The sequence below is a fragment of the Bos grunniens genome, chromosome 10 (assembly GCF_055505025.1).
Source record: "Bos grunniens cultivar Pamir isolate PY7600 chromosome 10, Bosgru_T2T1.0, whole genome shotgun sequence".
NCBI lineage: Eukaryota > Metazoa > Chordata > Mammalia > Artiodactyla > Bovidae > Bos > Bos grunniens.
Window position 1 is genome coordinate 57,774,540 of NC_141174.1, and position 22,969 is coordinate 57,797,508.

The 22,969-nt window shown below is 38.2% G+C and overlaps 1 protein-coding gene across 8 annotated transcripts in view; it reads left to right on the top strand.

Annotated features, from left to right (window-relative positions):
• Window positions 1–3,673: 3,673 nt before the first annotated feature.
• TRIP4 (thyroid hormone receptor interactor 4) overlaps window positions 3,674–22,969 on the top strand; it is a 52,048-nt gene continuing 32,752 nt past the window's right edge. For 7 of the 8 annotated variants that reach the window (XR_015134740.1, XR_015134738.1, XR_015134739.1 and 4 more), the window contains exons 1-8: window positions 3,674–3,791; window positions 8,581–8,750; window positions 9,893–10,017; window positions 11,300–11,512; window positions 13,110–13,188; window positions 14,814–14,943; window positions 16,671–16,886; window positions 20,245–20,371. Coding sequence is in view for 3 of the 8 variants with exons in the window: in XM_086321496.1 (XP_086177622.1) it covers window positions 3,691–3,791; window positions 8,581–8,750; window positions 9,893–10,017; window positions 11,300–11,512; window positions 13,110–13,188; window positions 14,814–14,943; window positions 16,671–16,886; window positions 20,245–20,371 (1,161 nt within the window). In the remaining 5 variants the exon portion in view is untranslated. Of the gene's footprint in view, window positions 3,801–8,580; window positions 8,751–9,892; window positions 10,018–11,299; window positions 11,513–13,109; window positions 13,189–14,813; window positions 14,944–16,670; window positions 16,887–20,244; window positions 20,372–22,969 lie in introns of all 8 variants that reach the window. The other variant, XM_086321498.1, reaches the window with a different exon arrangement.

Here is a 22,969-nt window from a genome sequence, read left to right on the forward strand (position 1 = left end):
ATCCAATTAATGTAATTATTTAGTATAAATAGCCTAATGGGAATGAAAAGCCTATACATGTAACACAAAGCCAGTCAATTAAATTGACCAATGAAATATATCAGATTTCCAGAGAAAGCTGGCTAAATCTTCCCCAGTTTGTTGTCCCAGAGGAGAAGGGAGTAGCAAAAAGATCCTTAACTCTGGTAATTTTTAGTTGAAAAACCTTTAACTTCTTTTCTAAAAATTTCATTTTTAATTGGAGGATAACTGCTTTACAATATTGTACTGGTCTCTGTCATACATCAACATGAATGAGCCATAGAAATACATATGTCCCCTCCCTCTTGAACCACTCTCCCATCTCCCACTCCATCCCACTCCTCTAGGTTGTCACAGAGCACCGGGTTTGAGCTCCCTGCATCATACAGCAAATATCCATTCGCTATTTTACACAGGGTAATATACGTTTCCAAGCCACTCTCTCAATTCCTCCCACTCTTTCCTTCCCCCACTGTGTCTACAATTATGTTCTCTACGTGTCTCCACTGCTGCCCTGCAAGTAATTTATCATCAGTACCATCTTTCTAGATTCCCATATGAAAGTGAAAAGTTAAGTCGCTCAGTCGTGTCCGACTCTTTGCGACCCCGTGGACTGTAGCCCACCAGGCTTCTCCGTCTATGGGATTCTCCAAGCAAGAATACTGGAGTGGGTTGCCATTTCCTTCTCCAGGGGATCTTCCGGACCCAGGGATGGAACCCAGGTCTCCCACATTGCAGGCAGACGCTTTAACCTCTGAGCCACCAGGGAAACCAAGCCATATAAATATGCACCTTTCCCATATATACGCACCTTTTAACTTCTTAAAAACCAATAGAGAACTCATATTGAAGGTCATCAAAGCCAAATCCCAGCACCTGTTTTATTAGTTTTGTTTTCCTCCCTCGAGCTTACAGAGTTCAGTTCAGTTCAGTAGCTCAGTCATGTCCGACTCTTTGCGACCCCATGAATCACAGCATGCCAGGCCTCCCTGTCCATCACCAACTCCTGGAGTTCACCCAGACTCACGTCCATCGAGTCAGTGATGCCATCCAGCCATCTCATCCTCTGTCGTCCCCTTCTCCTCCTGGCCCCAATCCCTCCCAGCATCAGAGACTTTTCCAATGAGTCAACTCTTTGCATGAGGTGGCCAAAGTACTGGAGTTTCAGCTTTAGCATCATTCCTTCCAAAGAAATCCCAGGGCTGATCTCCTTCAGAATGGACTGGTTGGATCTCCTTGCAGTCCAAGGGACTCTCAAGAGTCTTCTCCAACACCACAGTTCAAAAGCATCAATTCTTCGGCGCTCAGCCTTCTTCACAGTCCAACTCTCACATCTATACATGACCACAGGAAAAACCATAGCCTTGACTAGACGAACCTTTGTTGGCAAAGTAATGTCTCTGCTTTTGAACATGCTACCTACGTTGGTCATAACTTTCCTTCCAAGGAGTAAGCGTCTTTTAATTTCATGGCAGCAGTCACCATCTGCAGTGATTTTGGAGCCCAGAAAAATAAAGTCTGACACTGTTTCCACTGTTTCCCCATCTATTTCCCATGAAGTGGTGGGACCGGATGCCATGATCTTCATTTTCTGAATGTTGAGCTTTAAGCCAACTTTTTCACTTTCCACTTTCACTTTCATCAAGAGACTTTTAGTTCCTCTTCACTTTCTGCCATAAGGGTGGTGTCATCTGCATATCTGAGGTTATTGATATTTCTCCCGGCAATCTTGATTCCAGCTTGTGTTTCTTCCAGCCCAGCGTTTCTCATGATGTACTCTGCATATAAGTTAAATAAACAGGGTGACAATATATAGCCTTGACGTACTCCTTTTCCTATTTGGAACCAGTCTGTTGTTCCATGTCCAGTTCTAACTGTTGCTTCCTGACCTGCATACAAATTTCTCAAGAGGCAGATCAGGTGGTCTGGTATTCCCATCTCTTTCAGAATTTTCCACAGTTTATTGTGATCCACACAGTCAAAGGCTTTGGCATAGTCAATAAAGCAAAGTAGATGTTTTTCTGGAACTCTCTTGCTTTTTCCATGATCCAGCAGATGTTGGCAATTTGATCTCTGGTTCCTCTGCCTTTTCTAAAACCAGCTTGAACATCAGGAAGTTCACGGTTCACATATTGCTGAAGCCCGGCTTGGAGAATTTTGAGCATTACTTTACTAGTGTGTGAGATGAGTGCAATTGTGCGGTAGTTTGAGCATTCTTTGGCATTGCCTTTCTTTGGGATTGGAATGAAAACTGACCTTTTCCAGTCCTGTGGCCACTGCTGAGTTTTCCAAATTTGCTGGCATATTGACTGCAGCACTTTGACAGCATCATCTTTCAGGATTTGAAAGAGCTCCACTGGAATTCCATCACCTCCACTAGCTTTGTTCGTAGTGATGCTTTCTAAGGCCCACTTGACTTCACATTCCAGGATGTCTAGCTCTAGGTCAGTGATCACACCGTCGTGATTATCTGGGTCGTGAAGATCTTTTTTTGTACAGTTCTTCTGTGTATTCTTGCCACCTCTTTTTAATATCTTCTGCTTCTGTTAGGTCCATACCATTGCTGTCCTTTATCGAGCCCATCTTTGCATTAAATGTTCCCTTGGTATCTCTAATTTTCTTGAAGAGACCTCTACTCTTTCCCATTCTGTTGTTTTCCTCTATTTCTTTGCATTGATCGCTGAAGAAGGCTTTCTTACCTCTTCTTGCTATTCTTTGGAACTCTGCATTCAGATGCTTATATCTTTCCTTTGCTCCTTTGCTTTTCGCTTCTCTTCTTTTCACAGCTATTTGTAAGGCCTCCCCAGACAGCCATTTTGCTTTTTTGCATTTCTTTTCCATGGGGATGGTCTTGATCCCTGTCTCCTGTACAATGTCACGAACCTCATTCCACAGTTCATCAGGCGCTCTATCTATCAGATCTAGGCCCTTAAATCTATTTCTCACTTCCACTGTATAATCATAAGGGATTTGATTTAGGTCATACCTGAATGGTCTACTGGTTTTCTCTACTTTCTTCAATTTAAGTCTGAATTTGGCAATAAGGAGTTCATGGTCTGAGCCACAGTCAGCTCCTGGTCTTGTTTTTGTTGACTGTATAGAGCTTCTCCATCTTTGGCTGCAAAGAATATAATCAATCTGATTTCGGTGTTGACCATTTGTCTTGGCTCTAATAGAAAAGACCTGGCTCAAAAAAGCAAATAGAGGTTTTAAAAGTAGCATGAATCAGATATTAGACGACGAAGGGTTTTATAAAGCCTCCACTACCAGAGAAAACCTTTACAGCTTTCAAGTGCTCTTTTAAGTGTTTTCAATAAAACCAGAACAATATAAAAGCTGGCCTCTTGGGTTACGGGGTATTGTTTTATTGTTTCCTAAACTGTAGTTTCAGAGACATTTGTATCGTCTTAGAATTCCCAGTTCTCGAGCCTTACATCTGACAATTCGGAAGAACCATGCGCAGACTGAGCTCCGGTTCAAGTGCAAACACCAGGAAGCGGGAAGAAGTGGGAGGAGGCATAGGTGGGAGGGATCTGCGTTTGGGGCGGTGCTAAGGCGCGGGGCGGTGCAGGCTGGCGGAACCCGCGCGAGCGAGGTCGGTTTTGCTAGGGGCCTAGTCCGGTGTAGAACGCCGAGCTTTTGCATCCCAGCTGGTTCCGGCTCGGGAAAATGGCGGTGGCTGGGGCGGCGTCCCGCGAGCAGCTGGTGGGCTGGTGCACCGAGCAGTTGCGGAAAAGTTTCGGCCTGGATGTCAGTGAGGAGATCATACAGTAAGACAGGTTCGGGTCCGAGGCGGGAAGGAGCTCTGGGATGTGTACTGACTAAGCAAACGGGGAATCGGAAAAAGGACTAAAGAGTTGATGAGAATGAAGAAATTTAATAAAAGGGCTGCTGTCTATCTCCGAGCGCCGAATTTTGACCTCCGGCTTTATAGTTTAGCTTCTGGAATAGGGTGTCATGCTCCACAATCGGCTGGTGGGGCCTTCTTTTCCCAGGAAAACGCCAAATCCCTAATAATTAGACCTATAAGTCTAATTATCCTTTCTTATACATTTTGGAGAAAAGGGGCAAGCCAAGTTGTCTTTTCAGAAATTCCTTGCTCTGAACATTTTATCAATAGTTTACGCAGTCCTGCTTGTGTCAAATAGGGCCTGAAATTTAAATAAGGGTGGCGTGGTGCTGTGCAAAGATACCTCCTGACTTGGGAATCCCTGGTTCTATTTTCTGTGGTCATTCACCAGTTTTGGAACCTTAGGCAACTTAGCTTCCAATTTTGTACCTTAGTTTCCTCGTCTGTAAAATGAATAATTAGCACTGATTATCTTTAACAATTTATGATTCTTGTGAAGTGGAAGTAGTGATTTGATTTAATATCTGCTTGCAATTGATTTCTTTTTTTTCGTTCCTGCATACCAAGTGCTGGGACAGCAAAGATGGTTGATGAGTTATGAGGTGAAGGAAGTGCAGGGTATTGGGGAGCATTGGAAAAAGGAGTCTGATTAAGGTTTGAGAAACTCCTAAGATTAATTGCAAGGGATGAATTGAGAACTAAAAGATAGGTAGGTGTCAGTGTAGAGTTCAAGAGTAGGGAAAAATTTCTACAAAAAATGGACTTAAGAACCTAGAAGTGTTTCTTGATTTGGCTCCTTGCTCATTGATGCTGAAACTTAAATTGCAGCTGTAGGCCTTTTGTAGAAAGTTAGGTCAATTTCTGAGTTTGGGAGAAAATAGGCTTGTTGGCAATGAGAGAGTTAAGAGAGCCTATTTTAAAGGATAATTTTGAACATGGTAATAGATTATCAAAAAATCCCAGTTAAGTGAATATTGTATCACTTATATGTGGAATTCTTAAAAAGGAACATCAATGACTTTTATTTACAAAACAGAAACAGACTCCCAGACCTATATAGAAGACTAAACTTATGGTTACCAGAGGGAAAGGGGGAGGGGATAAATTAGGAGTGTGGAATTAACAAATACATATCACTATATATGAAATAGTTGAACAACGATTTACTGTATAGCACAGAGAACTACATTAAATATCTTGTAATAACTTAGAAAAGAATCTGAAAAAAATGTACATATCTAAATCACTTTGCTGTACACCTGAAACTAATACAAAATTTTAAATCAACTATATGTCAGTTTTTTAAAATTTTAAATATTTAAAGATATTTTTTAAGATTAAAAAAAAGAAAACCAATCCAGCCAAATTGTATGGCTTGGCTTTACCCTTCTTTGAAGGCAAGATCAAGCTAAGTTGTTTTCAGACATTTTTTCAAGCAGTAGAATGCTGTCAAATGAAATAATGGAGCTTTGTAATATATCAAACAGAAAAAAAATATCAGTTAAAAGAAAAAAAGATTGAGGCTGTTTTTGATGAATCAATAATGGAGTTTGGATAGTTGCAGGCTTCTCAGTCTCAGAATCCAGTTGTATTGTGTTGCTTATGCAGTATTAGGAAATTTCTAATTCTCATAGATTGTGGTTTAATAGCATTTTGCAGCCTGAGATTTTCCTCAGTTAAACTTATCCACACAGTTGAAAGAGGAGTGATCAGAAATTTCTGTTTTAAAGTTGCAGCACTAAGTATGGCTGTACACTTGCTTGTATTTTAAAATATTTATAAATATAAGTTAGACAAGAATTGACCAAAACATAAAACAAGCACTAGCTACCTGTAATTTAGCGCTATTGGAACCACTTCTAGGTTTCCACTAGCTATAGCACAAGCTATGATGCCATGATGAAAGCATTTGCTGTATAGATTTGCTGTGCCTTGTCTTGCCTGATATTTAATTTAGAATTACCCAGCTATACTATAATAGTGTGCTAACTTGAACAGTTTGACACAAGTGGCCTGAATTTTTTAAAAAGATAGCATAAAGCTGTTACCTTCCTAATCAGTGATTCATTTATGGAACATTAAGGTCTATACACAGAATTAGCAAAATAAACCTTGTTCCACAGTCTGCATTAGTTTTGGTTGGATCTGTTTTGTTAAGATTTGATGTTTAATACATTTGGATGTATGTTGGTCTTTATTATTCTTTGTTAAATATTTAAAATGACATTTATTCAATTGTTTCTAAAACTCTTTAAATAATTCCCTAATGCCTTGCATATTCCAGAGTTAAATGATACTTTGAGGTTCTTTGCAGCTATCTGAATTCTTGATACCAATTAATCTTTTAATGGGGCCTAGTAAGTTTGGGGATCAAGTTGATTAAACCTTAAAATTCATTAAAAACAGTTGTCTATTTTGTAAAAATTTGTATTTGATTAGAAGATGCTCTTAAGGATGCCCAAAGGCACAGGTTTGTTCTCTTATAGATTCTGACTCTGCAAATCAACCACCACATTAGGTAAAGAACCTAGTACATTTATTACCAAGGATGGGACAATTACATGATTTTTATTTTAAATTCAAAGAATATAGCATTATTGTAATAATTTTCTTGTATCTCATACCAGTATGTCTATATTACAGTTTCTTCAGATCATGCAATGCTGTCATGGTTTGATACCTGAATTTTTTCACTTCTCTAATGACGTAATATAGTCACTGTAGAAAACTAAAAAAAATCAGCAAAGGGTAAATGAGGTAACCAAGATTACCATAATACCATAACCCAGAGATAACTCTATTTCTCTCTTAGTGTTTTTTCCTATGCATATTGTAATACATTTCTAAAATATATTCATTGTAAAGGAATAAAGAAAATAAAAACAAACCCAACTATTTTTAATCATCTCTCTTAGTGGTAATCATTTTAATGTGTAATCTTAGAAGGGTTTCTACAAAAAAGAAGCCTTTTTTCTGCACACAAGTATATGGATATATACATTTCCTTTTATAGCGATTGAGATCATATACCGTATGGGTTGTCCTACTATTTCATTTTATATGAGAGCATTTTTTTCTCAGGTAATAGTAATTATTCAGGGAATTCCCTGGGGATCCAGTAGTTTGGACTCCCAAGATTTCACTGCTGAGGGCACAGTTTAATCCCTGGTTAGGAAACTAAGATCCCCCAAGCCTGGTGGCATGGTAAAAAAAAAAATAATAATGTAAACAAGTTAATAATTAAAAAAATAATAATTATTCAAACATTTCACTTTTAGTGACCGCATATTAGATTTTGTAAAGTCCAAAAACTTGAATTCATTTGCCCCTTCCATTAATGAAGGCTTAAATAGCCTCCAGTTTTTCTCTAACTCAAATAATGATATAGTTAACATTTTTGCATAAATTCCTGTGTCTCTTATTTCTTAGAGAGTTCTGTAAATGGAATTACTGGATTGTTTTTAAGGCACTTTCAGTATATTGTCTGATTGGTTTATAGAAAAGTACTGACTTGTACTCCTACCCCTTTTAGATTTCACTTTTAGAAACCCTTCATCCTATTTTCTTAAAGTAGATCTGCTCATTCTGATATGATGCTAATCTCTTTTTTTTTTTTTGCTAATCTTAATTTATAATTTTTAAGAATGTTAAATCAGTAACTGGTTAGCTTGTAGTATATATTCATATTTTTAGCAAAAAATGATTTTAGGTTTTACAGTATAAAAATTAAGTACTTTGTATTGTTCCTAGGAAAATACAATGACTGCAGATGTGTAGTTATGGAAAGTATTCTTACGTTTTTTAAAAAATAGCAGTCGTTTTTAACAGTTTATTGAGATGTAATTTTTGTTTAATAGAGTCACTTGTTCAAATGTAAAATTTGATCAGTTTTACAAGTATATGTAGCTTTGTAACCATTCCTCAATCAAGATATAGGTAGTTCTTGCTTTGTGCGGTAGTATGGAACCATAAAAATGACCATGCAGGCTTAGACCCTGCAAAGTGATCTTAATTAAAAAAAAAAAAAAAAGGACAATATTTTTGTTATTCTATGACCTTCAAAAATGTTTGTCAAAATGTTAAAAATTCTGCTATCAGAGTAGAGAAATTTAAAAAATAATAAATACTTATTTCGTACACTTAATTTTATGTTGGAGTCTGGTTGATTAACAATGCTATGTTAGTTTCAGGTATATAGCAAAGTAATTTAGTTATATATATGTGTGTGTGTGTGTGTGTGTGTGTCCTTTTTCAAGTTATTTTCCCAGTTAAGTTAGAAAGTATTTCTATGTTTAGGAAAGTCCCACAAGCCTAGCTTCAAAACACTGATTTGATTCTAGAAATAAAATTTGTTAGTTTCAGGTGTACAGCAAGTGATTCAGTTACACCTGTATATTCTTTTTCAAGTTATTTTCCCATTTAGGTTAAAAAGTATTTCTATGTAAAGGACAGCCCCACAAGTCTATTTTCAAAATACTGATTTGATTCTAGAAATATAAGAAAACATGAAAGTTAGACTATGAACTAGTTGGCATCAGTCTTTGTCCTAATCAAATTTATATCCCTAGCGTCTAACCTTGAACTTGGCTCAAAATAAACACTCTAATGGATTAATAAATGTTTTTTACTACCTTGATCTCTGTTATGATTATTGAAAAACATAGTATAAACTAACTTTGTTTTAACAACTTACTTCTTTGCTTTTTGAGGTATGTTTTGTCAATTGAGAGTGCTGAAGAGATACGAGAATATGTTACTGACCTCCTTCAGGGAAATGAGGGCAAAAAAGGTCAATTTATAGAAGAGCTTGTAACCAAATGGCAAAAGAATGATCAGGAGTTGACTTCTGATGCTCTGCAGCAGTCCTTCAAGAAAGATGGTAGGTTAAGTTGATGTGATTAACTTAAAGGTTGAAATATTGGTAAATTGGCTGGTTTATAGGACCGCATATGTTCTATCACCCCATATTCCCTCACAGCTAACTTAAGCAGAATCGTGCTACATGTTTTTAGTTCAGTTCTCTTGTTGTATAGTTGCTAAGTCATGTCCAACTCTTTGGCAACCCCATGGACTATAGCCCTCCAGGCTTCTCTGTCCATGGAATTCTCCATGCAAGGATACTGGAATGGGTTGTCATTTTCTCCTCCAAGGGGTCTTTCTCACCCAGGGATCACACCCGAGTCTCCTGCATTATTAGCAGGTGGATTCTTTACCATTGAGCCACCTGGGAAGCCCAAGTTCAGTTCTACTTGATCTGTAATGAATATTGTTTTAGTTCAGCCTTTTTCAACTTAGAAAATATCACAAAAACACTTGTTTGTAGAAACAGTTGTAGCTTCAGAATAACTTGAAAAATTTAAAACATGGATTAAAGAAAAACTTAGTACAATAATGTAAGTAAATGTTGACCGGTTTCAGTATGAGTAGCATTTACAAGTAACTAATAAGTTAAACAGTACTAAAGATGAGCACCAAACTAAATAAGTCATTATTATTATACAGTCTAAAATGTCAGATTTTAATTTAACTTCTGTGTTTTTGGCTGTACTACATGACTTGCGGTGCCTTGGTCCCCCTACCAGGGCTTGAGCCCTGGCCCTTGGCAGTGAAAACTCGGGCCACTGGGCAACCAGGGAATTCTATTTAATTTAACTTCTTTTTAAAAAAATTTTTATACTCTTTTTTTTTAATTGGAAGATGATTGCTTTACAATGTTGTGTTGGTTTCTGCCATGCAATGTAAATCAGCCGTAAGTATAATTTAACTTCTTAATGTTACCCAGTAGTCTTTATCATTGACTGTAATCTTGAAAAATGATAGTTTGAATTTAATTTGTGATTTGAGAGGAAGAGATAATTTAAAAACCTGCCTGACTTCTTGACTCTAAATATTAAGCATTGCCTTCCCTTTATTAGCTATTAACTTACCAATGAATCCTACTATTTCCAGTCTGTCTGTGTACATATATATATACACATACACACATATATGTTTTTTTCTTCTTCTTTAAATAAATGTTAGATGGCCAGAGATCAGGAGACCAGCTGAAGAGGAGTAGGCGGAAAGGGAGAAACAAACAGGAAGCGCCTGCATTTACTGAACCTGATACAACCACAGAGGTCAAAACACCTTTTGATTTGGCCAAGGTGAGTGCTCAGAAAATGAGGCTTTTTCTGGCTCTATGGAAAAGATGAAACACCTGATACATTTCAGAGAGCAAGGGATATACATTGGTCTAGAATGGCAACTTGCAACAAGTGCATGAATTTTAAAGAGTGATGATGATGGCATATTCCTTTCTATATGGTAGTTTGGTTTTTTTTTTTTGCAGCTTGATTAAATTAGTATTATAAGGACATCTTTTAGAGATTATAGATAGCTTTGATAGAAAATATTTAAGGAAATGCACCAGGGCTTCAATTTCAACATTTTTTATGGGTTTATACTGAAAGCATTTGAACTCTGGCTGTTTTAAGATGTTCCTGTTTTAGAACATTCACTTCTACCACCACTGTCATCATTATTTAGCATTTAGAGCTCTTTCATAGTCTCTCTCGGCTCCCAAAGTAGCCCCATGAGGTAAGCAGAAATATTTATATTCAGGGTAGTTAGTTATGCTGAGATGGAAGAGTGAAAGTGAAGTTGCTCAGTCGTGTCCGACTCTTTGCGATCCCATGGACTGTAGCCTACCATGCTCCTCCATCCATGGAATTTTCCAGGCAAGAGTACTGGAGTAGGTTGCCATTTCCTTCTCCAGAGGATCTTCCCAACCCAGGGATCTAACCTGCGTTTTCTGCATTGTAGTCAGACGCTTTACCATCTGAGCCACCAGGGAAGTAAAAGTAGTGATCAAAAAATTCATTTGTGGTGACCGTGCAACAACATGTGGAGAAGGGTTTCCAAAATAATGTGAACTTAAAAAAAAAAAGTCTTAAGCCTTTTGTTAATTGAAATAAAATGAGCAAAGACTGTCATAAGCAAAAGAAAAAATATGAATGACCAATAAACATTAAAAATGTTTATCCTTACCAGCAATTAAGTGACCAGTTTGTCCCCTTAGTTGCCTGGACTCTCCTGGTTTTAGGACTGAAAAGTCCTGTAGTCTGAGATTTCCCCTGAGTCCTGGGCCAACAAGAATGGTTGGTTATGCTACTAGTAATCAAATAAATACACGTTAAATCCCCTGAGATACTACCTATCAAATTGTCAAAGTTTTTGTTTTTGACTATACCACTCAGGTGTGAGATCTTAGCTCCCCAACCAGGAATTGAACCCATGCCCCCTGTGTGGGAGCTCGGAGTCTTCACTACTAGGCCGCCAGGGAAGTCCCTATAAGTTATTATTGAATAGAACTGAGGTTGTTCTCTCCTGACTGCTTTCATTGTCATTAATTATTTGATGTTGTTTGTGATATCTTTGTACCCTTAGGCACAAGACAACAGCAGCTCCTTGAAGAAGAAGACAAAGTTTGTCAGTTTATATACGAAAGAGGGGCAGGACAAGCTTGCAGTCCTGATTCCAGGTCGCCACCCTTGTGATTGCCTGGGCCAGAAGCACAAACTGATCAACAACTGTCTGGTCTGTGGGCGGATTGTCTGTGAACAAGAGGGTTCTGGCCCCTGCTTATTTTGTGGTTCTCTGGTAAATTGTTTCTCTCCTGTTTTACTATGCTTTGGTTTTGGTTTTTTACTATGCTTTTGACTTTATTACACCCCTGGTAAGTTCTCTTTTTCTTAGTAAATTTCTTCCCTAAGGTGTCCAGTAAATAAAAAAAAAATTTTTTTTTAATTGAAGTACAGTTAATTTACATTGCTGTGCTACCAGTAAATTCTTATAACACGAACTTTAGTCAAAAACTCAAGGTGATACACTAGAATAAGGCCTATTTGTGAGAAGGACTTTGATTGCATACATTGTGAGGAATCCAAGTCTTGTGTCAGATTAAATTCAATTCAAGAAAACTTTAGGGCCTGAAACATTAAAAATTTTTGTCAGGTCTCAGATGTGGCTCATATTTCTAGAGATGCAGAGTCACTGTGACATAATCCTCAGGTCTTTATAGCTTGTTTTTCCAGAACACCTTCTTTTTATAATGCTGCATTATCTGAGTGAGTCATCTCAAAAGTGTAGCCGTAATTACAGACACCTGAGTGAGTTGTCTAGAAGGCTTGTTCTGCCACTTGAGCTGACTGGCAGAAACAGTGGCATTGCTATTGGTGAAAGCATATTTTGTGTTGCTTCGTTTTCCCTTGTCTTGTGGGGCCTTTAACTTTTCAATATACTCAGATAATAAGTTGATTGACAGTGAATGACCTGAAAAATGTAGTATCTAATATCAAAAATGTTCAGAAAACAACAGCAAATATCCTCCCATGTGGGGCTTCTTTTTGCTAGAGAAATACCCGACAGCTGCTGGCCGGAACTCCATGTGCCACTCAGGCAACTGCTAGCAAGTACAGTGTTTTCTGTTAGGTCCCTTGGATCCTTCTGTTCAAGAAACAAAGTAACGTAAAGCAGATTGGCCTTGAAGTCTTGCAGTTTTATTAATTAAGCTTCGTATGAAATTGTTTTTAAGTAAACTCCTTTTTTGAAGTAAAATACTTTCTTGTAGTGATTTTATAATATTTTTTCTTTGCTTAATATGTTTATTACTTTACAAGTAGGTAATGTTTGAAAGCAAAGAAACAAACTACATGCAAAAGCTAGACTAGTTTTCACTGTTGGCACTGTATTGTGCTGCTTCTTTTGACTCTTTTTAATAAGACACTTGTGGGGCTTCCCTGGTGGTCCGGTGGTTAAGACTCTGTGCTTCCATTGCCACATGGTGCAACTAAAAATAAATAAATAAGAAACTTGCTTATAATTTCACTCGTAAGACTTGAATTTTATGATTAGAAATGGAAGATTTTTAAAAATATGTATTTTTCTGTATTCTTGGTGGCAAATTTTTGTCTTTTGAAAGTAGGTTAGCCTTTTTTTCTTTAAACTAGTCATTTAGGGACGCTTGCAGTGAGATCAGTTTTTTTGTATGGTTCATAAAAGAAGGAAGAAATGGAAAGAGACTAGGGTGAAACTCATTTGGATATATATTTTTTGGTATATTTGTCTTGATTAAAAAACACTGACAGTCTTATTATTTTATTGCTGTATCTAATGTGTAATTTGAGGTTACTTTTTAAGTATATCAAGCACACAGTATCTTTTAACTATTGGATCATGTGTTTTGTCTCTTTATCAGGTATGTACTCATGAAGAACGAGATATTTTACAGCGTGACTCAAACAAGAGCCAGAAACTACTGAAGAAGCTCATGTCAGGTAGGCAGTAATCTTTCAATTGGATCACTGTGGTGATGGACCTGCGATGATTGTATCTGTGATTATTTCTCTTACTTGTATCCTGGTATGTAAGATGGCAGTTTATTTACTCATTTATTCTCTAAGCATTTTTTAAAAAATATTCTTATTAAAACCACCTAACATTGAGCAGGAGAAGGCAATGGCACCCCACTCCAGTACTCTTGCCTGGAAAATCCCATGGACAGAGGAGCCTGGTGGGCTGCAGTCCATGGGGTCACACAGAGTCGGACACGACTGAGCGACTTCACTTGCCCTTTTCACTTTGATGCATTGGAGAAGGAAATGGCAACCCACTCCAGTGTTCTTGCCTGGAGAATCCCAGGGACGGGGGAGCCTGGTGGGCTGCCGTCTATGGGGTCGCACAGAGTCGGACACGACTGAAGCGACTTAGCAGCAGCAGCAGGGTCATTATTACGAAACAAGTGGTTCTCAGTGCCTTTTTTCTTTGGCTGCTTTGAGTCTTCATTGCAGCATGGCTTTCTCTAGTTGTGGTGGGTGGGGGCTACTCTCTAGTTCTGGTGCTTGGGCTTCTAATTGTGGTGGCTTCTCTTGTTGCTGAGTGTGGGCTTCAGTAGTTATGGCACATGGGCTTAGTTTCCCCATGGCATGTAGGATCTTCCTGGACCAGGGATCGAACCCTTATCCCCTGTATTACAAGGTGGATTCCCAACCACTGGGCCATCAGGGAAGCCCCAGTTCTTTTCTGATATTCAGAACACAAGAATCAATCTCTTTTTTTTTTTTCTAATTTTAAAAGAAGATTTGACAGGACTTTAAATAGGCCTAGAGTTTTAGGTAAGAGAAAGCCTTCATTATAGCCTAGTTGCTTTCCTAACACATTTTAGATCTTGATGCTATCATAATTTATGGCTATCCTTTCTGATATATAGATTTATGGTTTGTTGTCACCAGGGAGATAACACATGGACCGAGGAATGGATGGTGGGCTTTAGAGTTAGACCTAAGGTTAAATCTTGTTTCCACCTTTTAATTTCTAACTTAACCGAACTTGGTGAATTTATTAATGTTTCTGAACTTCAGTTTCTTTGTCCGTAAAATAAAAATAATAAAAACTGTCTTACAAGGCTATTGTGAGAATTAAGTAATATAATATGTAATTTTATAGTCATCATCATTGCTTTAACACCTGATAAGTTCTCATTATTGATTGCTGTTCCTTTCCTGAAATTTCTTCTCTTTTTTCCCTTTGTTATTTAGTTTTTAACTTTGATATATAGAAGTAGTTTAAAGATGATATTTAGCCCTACTCAATGAAGTTTTTCATTAGTAAGGCATTTTTATGTTCTTTTATTAAATAGTCTGTTACCTTTAGTAATCCACATTCCCATAAGGAAAGGAAAGAAGTGGATCCTTAACATTGATTGAGAACTTACTATGTTTCAAGTGCTGCTTGATGCCTGAGGAAGTAAAGCCTGGCCTGTGGTACCTGTTTGTTTTCCATTAAAATGAAGACTATCATTAGAGACACAGCCATACCTTCTGATATTTTTTTCTTTGCTGCACATGATACAGCTAATTTGTATGATACGCTGACACCATTTGATTTCCTTATTGAATTTCAGGAACAGAGAATTCTGGGAAAGTGGACATCTCTACCAAGGACCTTCTTCCTCATCAAGAATTGCGATTTAAATCTGGTCTGGAGAAGGCTATCAAGCATAAAGACAAGCTGCTAGAGTTTGACAGAACTAGGTATGATGTGATTAGAATTAAAAAGGCTAAGAAATAGAGTAGTCCATTATTTTGGCACTTTACCTACAGCAAAAGAAGAACAAACACTCTGTGTAGGAGGTCAGCTGCTTGTTTTTGAATCATGTTTGACTAAGATAGGCTCGTACCAAGAGGACCTCGCCTGCAACATGTTTTGTTTCTTGTCAAATGCTAGTGTACCCCCTGGAAAGTTGATTTGGATGGAATTCCACACTTGTTTCACTTGAAGCCATTCATTAATTCAGTCAACATATGCTGGATACTCCATGAGAAGCTGTCTCTGGGAGAGTTAATACCATCTCATGGGGACACATGTCTTACTCTCCCTTTTTCCTTTGACACTAAATTTATTTTGTGGTTTAATAATGTCCCTAAATTGAGCTTTATACTCCTGTGCTTTATACTCATTTAGCCCTCTCACCTTTCTTTAGGAGACAGGTTTATGGATTTGTTAGTTCTAACTTTTTTTCTTCTTTTGGGCAAAATATGTGTTGAAACCCAATTAATGGTAAAAAAAAAAAAATGTTTGAAGAGAACGTGTATGCTCACTTCTCAAGTAGCCATGTGGGAATCCTTAGAAAGACCCTGAATCTCTTAATGTGGCAACTGAATATGTCTGTTCCTGGCATTATAATCCTTTGGTTACATGCACCTACTACTTTCAAATCATTCGCTAGGAATACTTGAGACATACTTTAAAAGCTATTCCCTAAGTAAGCCCATCACAAGATTTTTAAATATCACTTTTACCCTTACTCAGTGCAATTTATCATTAGAAATAGAGCACATTTTTTGATAAACAGAAACTGGAAAAGAGTCTCTCCCTATTGATGCCAGTGTGTTTCCAAGGGCACCAGTTTCATTATGTAAGTTTGTGTATAGGACCACTCTCAGTCTATTTTAAACTTTTATAATTCCAGCCAAGTCCTGGAAAATTGAAATCAGTATTTCCCTATGCCTATGTATATCACTAATTAGTAATTATTCCTTTGAGACTGATTTTGTGATTTGGGAGTAGTCACTTCTTTGAGGCCCAGGTTTATTATCTATAGAAGGGAGAGTTGGGTCATCAGGATTCCCTCTAGTTCTTAATTTCTTTGTTGGTATGATCTTAGAAATAAGCCTGATTGTCTTATCTTGGAACTTGGTCCTTGTATATTAAGTGAGGGACTGGGGATGAGGTTGTGGAGGAGGTGGTGGAAACTGATGTGTTGTAGTAATGCAGTCATAAGATATCCTAAGAATAAGCTCCAGGACTGAGAGTCCAGGATAGAAGTCCAGTTTCTAAGCGAAGTGGCAGCAACTGGGTCTAGCAGGAGTAGTCTAGGTCCAGATTGTAGAAAGACTAGGTTATTGAGTAAGCTGCCAAGACATGAACTCAGAGGCAGCAAAATGACCCGTAAGCCCAGTTATAAGGTGAGGGCTGGACTAACAGGAAAATAGGAGGACAGTGGATATGGTGCTGTGTCTTTTTCTGCCCAAGGGTGAGATTCGTTCTAAGAGCTGAGCCTGCAGTGGGAATAAGGTATGTACAGAAGCTGGAAATCAGAGCTTGACCTGGTTTGGGAACATTCTGGAGCATCTACATTTGAAATAATAACCTTCAGGACAGCATTTCAGAGTGAGCTACTTGTAACAGCTTCCCAATAGTCAAATCCCTGTTTGTTAACAGGTGACCTAATTGCCATGTGTTCTTTTTCTTTCCTTAGCATTCGAAGGACCCAAGTCATTGATGATGAGTCAGATTACTTTGCTAGTGATTCTAACCAGTGGTTGTCCAAAATTGAGCGGGAGGCCATACAGAAGCGAGAGGAGGAGCTGAGAGAATTTCGACATGCCTCTCGGCTCTCTAAGAAGATCACCATTGATTTTGCAGGCAGGAAAATTGTGGAAGACGAAGATCCTCTAGCTGAATATCACAGCAAGTAAGTAGGCAAAACCAGAAAGGTCTGAGAGAATTGAGGGGTTTTAACTGTAAAGGATTTGCCCTCCACCCAGCCCTGCCCTTTAACGGGTTTGTTATTTTTATTAATTTTTAAAGTAATATATTCATTTGGAGTAGAAACATGGATGAGTAACTAAGAAAATTTTGAAAATGGGCAGCGAGGGTAACTTTTCCTATTAGATAACTACTGTGGTTTTATAAAAAGTTGTTTTTAAAGCAATGAGGTACAGTTTGGGCACAGGAATAGATAAATGAGATGTAATAGAATCCAGAAAAAACACCTGTATGTCTGCATTGTGTGTGTATAGGTGTATGTTTATAGTTACATAAAACTTTTCTGAACAGTAAGAAAAGGATTAAATAAATGAAGGGCCACCAGCTTTGAAAAAAAATCTGCATTAGATCTCTTACCTCAAAAAAAAAGTCTGTACTTCAAAGTATGCTGTGATAATAAGTTTGACTAAAGAGTTAAATGCAAGAGAATTCCCTAGTGGTCTAGTGGTTAGGACTCTAAGCTTTCACTGCTGGGAGTCCCAGTTTGACTCCTGGTCAGGGAACTAAGATCACATAAGCCCTATAGTGTCACTTCCCCCCACACCAAAAAAAAGTTGAATACAAAAGAAATAAAAAGGATCAGAAGGAAATAAAATAGTAGAAATTTATAATATAGTTAATGTCTTGGTATAATAAAGCTCTTTCTAAGCAAGATACAAAACCCAAAAGTCAAAAAGACTAAGATATTTTAAATAATGTAAGTAAGTACAAGACTGAGAGAAAGCATTTTAAAGTTTTAACAGTTCAAAAAAGCAATACTCATACTATATAAAGACCTGCAAATTAAAAAGATATATCCGATGGAAAAATGGGCAAAGGCTAAGAACAGATAATTTACAGGTGAGGAAATGAAAATAACCAATAAACATTTGAAAAGATGCTCAGCTTCTTATTAGGGAAATGCAAGCTTTGAAACATAATGTATCATTAAGTTGTCTGAAATTTAAAATTTATCATATTGTATAATCTGTGACCAATAATATGAATATGTTCTCTTACTGTGGAGGGAAATAGTAAAATGTTCAAGTCTCATCACCAAGCATGAACCCTAATAGAAACTCTAGGTTTTGGGGATAATGATGTGTCAGTGTAGGTTGATCAGTTGTGACAAATGTATTACTCCAGTGAGGGATAGTTGCTAATGGGAGAGGCTGTGTGTAGGGGTGGCGGGGGGCGGGGGCGGGGCGGGGATCAGGAGGTAAATGGGAAATCTCTGAATCTTCCGATCAGCTTTGCTTTGATCCTAAAGCTGCTCTAAAAGTAAAGTTTATTAAATAAAACCTGCATCATGGTCGGTTTCAGGTTATTAATATGAAGTCACTGAATATAGAGTTGAGAAAAGGTGAATGTTAACTCTAGCATAGCACTGAAAAGAAAGCGTGTGGATATCTCGTTCCACATGTTTTGGAAATGGCATACATATCTCTGTCTCTCCTCTCTCTCTCTTACACACACATGTGCACACACACAGAGAACTGGATACAGGCGAACACAGTAATGCTCTACTCGACCCAGTCCTTGACCTTTCTCTTAGATTTGTGGCAGATCCATCATAGATTTTTCCTAAACAGGTTATTGTCTCCTTAAGGCAAATTTTACCACTAACTTCAGTAAATTTGTTTTCAACTATTGCATGTATGATACACAGATATAAGGAAAAAATTATTTCTGGGTGATGGGTATAGGAGTTTTTCATTTTATATTAATTTGTGTTTTCTTGTTTTCCATAATATGCATGGATCGTTTTTATAACAAAAATCATTTTTATGTTCAATAAAAAGCAGTACAGCCTTTTAGAAGTAAAATTGGACACTATCTCAAAATTCAAATTGTGCATAGCTTTTGACTTTTTGACACTAGATACCAAGATGCTAGTTTAGTTTCTTCGTCTGTTTCTTAACAACAACAACAAAAAATAGTTGCCATTCTGATACATAAAAAATGGTAGTTCACCATAATTTTTATTCACTTTTTCCCCCCTTTGGTCGTATGGGAGTAAGTGTGAGCATTCTAAAATGTATTGATAGCAATTTGTATTTTTTCTTCAATAGATTCTGGAGTTCTAGGTGTCCTTAACCAGTGTACTGTGTCTTAAATCTGTTTCCCTCCTTTAGATTTCACCATCCCTGTCCTATTTTAGACTCACTTCTTACCTCAAATTCTTGTACTTTTTGTTTTGTTTTATCTTAGCTTCATGTCTTTGTTTCTGCTCTTCCCTTGCTTTGGAAATCCTTCCTCCCAAGTTTGCCTTTCAAATATCTGCCTCCCCTTTGAACCTGCTTGGTACAACACATGGGATGATAAGTAGCAACTACCAGATGGATTGTATCTGTCTCATAGTAATAATTACATCCTCTCATGTTTAGTTTATCATTATTTTAGCTGTCTTAAACCTGCCACTTAGAGTCAAAGCTTCCTGAAGGCAGGAAAGCCCTGATCTCTTCCTCTTTTAAGGTGCCTTGTGTGTAAGAAGTTCCTAACAAATACCTCTTTAATTGTATTCAAGGTCAGGTTCAGCCTTCCCTGCTAGTAGAACCTTTTCATTATGTTGTCCTTTAGAATTACCATCATCCACAAAGGTTTGTCAAGCAGGGACATGGTAGTACAGCAGCAAGTAATGAGGAGCTGTAGAGCAGAGTAAGATACAGTTCCTGCAGGACCTGTGATCATTTACTAACCAACAGGACTAGTTCCATAATCTTTAACTGAAATCATCACATTCTTTTATAGGTTGAGAGCCAAATATTCATAGCCAACACCATAGACAAAGGATAACATGGGGTATATTTGGTGACTGTTTAAATAGTAAGTGCTGCAGGACTTCAGAGAAAGGAATAAGTACTTTTGTGCTGTGTGGGTGGAGGGACTGCTTAGAAATTCTGAGCCATGAAGCCATGAAGCCATGAAATAAGCATGGAGGAATGGGAAGGGACTGTTGAGCAGGCAGAAGAATAATTGAAGGTGTTGAGAAATAGTCTTCCCTAGACTGTTTCCAGGCAAGTTTTCTAATCTTGGCATTTTTAATAATGTTGTTAAAAAGATGAGTGATTATAATGTGCACTACCTATTTTCTTAGTGTTCTGAAACTTACTAACTCCTCTTCCTTAGGGTTCTTGGAGTGAAAAGAAGGGGAAGTTAATAGGGGGAGCAGGGAAGGTCATCCATAGATCCCTCTTTGAATTTCAAATTCTGTTACTAGTGAAGAGTCTTATGTGTGTGCCAACTAAGCATATTCTGAGCATAGGATATTGCCAATTATTGCATCCTTTGATTTGTTATCACAGACTAGATGAGGCAATACATGCCATTGCCAATGGAACCTTGAACCAACCAGTGACCAAATTGGATAGATCTTCTGAAGAGCCTTTGGGACTTCTGGTGAATCCCAACCTGTACCAGCCCCCTCCCCAGGTTAGTGGACCTTTGCTCTAACGGATGGTGAGAAAAGTTTGGGCCAGATATTTCTTCTTTCAAGTGTGCCTGTTTCATAGGCTGTAGACACTAATCTGCTCTCTTAATACTCCTACACATCTTATTCTCTGACCCAGTTTGTCCAATTTTTTTTTTGCAGCACTTGTGACAAGTTACCATTTGCGTATTACCCAAGAGAAGGTTTTGTTAAGTACGCTAGAAGTTTAAGGGCTTCCCAGGTGGCACTAGTGAAGAACCTGCCTATGGTCTCAGTGCAGAAGACCATAAGAGACGTGTGGGTTAGAAAGATTCCCTGGAAGAGGGCATGGCAATCCACTCCAGGATTCGTGCCTAGAAAATCCCATGAACAGAGAAGCCTGACAGGCTACAGACCGTGGGGTTGCAAAGAGTCGGACACGATTATAGCAACTTAGCCCACACACACGCATAGAGATTTAAAGAATACTCCCATGGTTGTTTTGTCAATGCTCTTTGTTTGTCTTTTATAGAATGTGGGTAGTCCCCTAGTGTTGTATTGTAAATTAATACATTAATTCACTTACTCATTGTTGTCATACATTTTGACATTAAGTACACTGAGCATCTAATGTGTATAATCCCAGAAGTACGTGATCAACCAGACACTGCTTCTGTCCTCAAAGAACTCATGGACTAGTAGTGGAAAAGATTACATAGGCAGTTTTAATATTGATAAAGATATAAATAAGTACAGTGGAAACCCAGAGGAGGGAAAGACAGTTGAGAGGAATAAAAGAGGCTTTTACAGGGAAGCTGGCATTCATTAAAAGTAAGTATCCAAGTAAATGGTGCTTGGGGATGGTGGGGAAAAAACAGTTCAGTCAGAATTAACCGTAGGAGCAAGGCACGGGAAACACACACACACACACAGCTGAACAGTGTAGGGGAGGACTGGGAGTGGTGGCCCTCTGCACAGTCAAAATGTGTGTTTAAATTATAGTTGGCCCTCCATAAAGTAGTTCCACAGCCACAGTAGGTTCCACATCTACAACCAACTATGGGTCATGTAGTTCTGTAGTATTTATTATTGGAAAGAAAAACTCCACGTATAAGTGGACCCACATAGTTCAAACCTGTATCATTCAAGCATCAACTATATAGGGAATAGTGAATTTAGACTACAAATGTAGTATTCATAAAAGGAATTTTCATAGAAATAGAGTGGGGTTAAGTAGGTAGAGTCAGATCACTAGAGAGTTAAATGTTCAGCCAGAAAGTTTTCACATTTTTATTTCATAAATATGAATCATAGAATGTTCTTAAGCAGAGAGATGCAATCAGAGCAGTGCTTTAGACAGTTTAGCTGGAGATCCTCATGCAGCACTGTACTTACCCAGGTTCTTTGCTGAATGCCCGCATGCGTGCTCAGTTGTGTCCGACTTTTTGCAACCCCGTGGACTGTAGCATGCCAGGCTCCTCTGTCCTTGGGATTTTCCAGGCAAAAATACTGGAACAGGTTGCCATTTCCTACTCCAGGGGGTCTTCTCGACCTAGGGATGGAACCCGAGCCTCTTGCTACTGCTGCATTGCAGGTGGATTCTTTACCACTGTGCCACATGGGAAGCCCTTTTGCTAAGTGCTGTGAAATTAAAAGGTAAAAACCCTTGAGGTTTTTAAGGACTTCAAGTTTAATGGGAAGATGTGTTTGAATACAGAGAATTTCAGTTCCTTAAGATAATTGCTATAATAGACACATGTCATTAGGAAAGAGATCATAAACTCACAGGAGTCACAAAAGAAATGGTTTTGAGAAGAGACTTAAGGGATGAATAAGCAGACAGATTTGGGGAGGGACTTCTAGGTAGATGGTATAACATGTACAAAGGCTCTCAGCAGCTTGAAAGCACGGTAGGTTGGGAGACCCACAAGTAATTAAGTATTCTTAGAAATTAAACTGTACTATTAAGTGTATTAGTTTCCCAGGGCAGCTGTAACAAAAGACCACAACTAATTGGCTTAAGACAACAGAACTTCATTCTCTCACAGTTCTCAACACTGAAATCAAAGTGTTGGCAGGGCCCCACTTCCTCCACATGTTCTGTGGGAGAATGCTTCGTTGCTTCTTTGAGGTTCTGGTGGCCTTAGGCATCCCTTAGTTTATAGCTGCATCATTCTACTCTCTGCCTCTGCCTTTATGTGGACTTCTTCCCTGTATGTCTTTGTCTCCAGGTATTCTATCCTTTTTTTCCTCTCTCCTTTTGTAAGAGAATCAGTCACTGGATTTGGGGTTCACCCTAATCCAGTATGACTCTGTCTTATCTTGATTACATCTGTTGGCAAATAAGGTCAATTTCACAAGTTCTGGGAGGACATAAATTTGAGAGGGATGCTACTCATTCCAGTATAGTCAGTCAGTCAGTTCAGTCGCTCAGTCGTGTCCAACTCTTTGTGACCCCATGAATCACAGCACTGTAGGCCTCCCTGTCCATCACCAACTCCCGGAGTTCACTCAGACTCACATCCATCGAGTCAGTGATGCCATCCAGCCATCTCATCCTCTGTCGTCCCCTTCTCCTCCTGCCCCCAATCCCTCCCAGCATCAGAGACTTTTCCAATGAG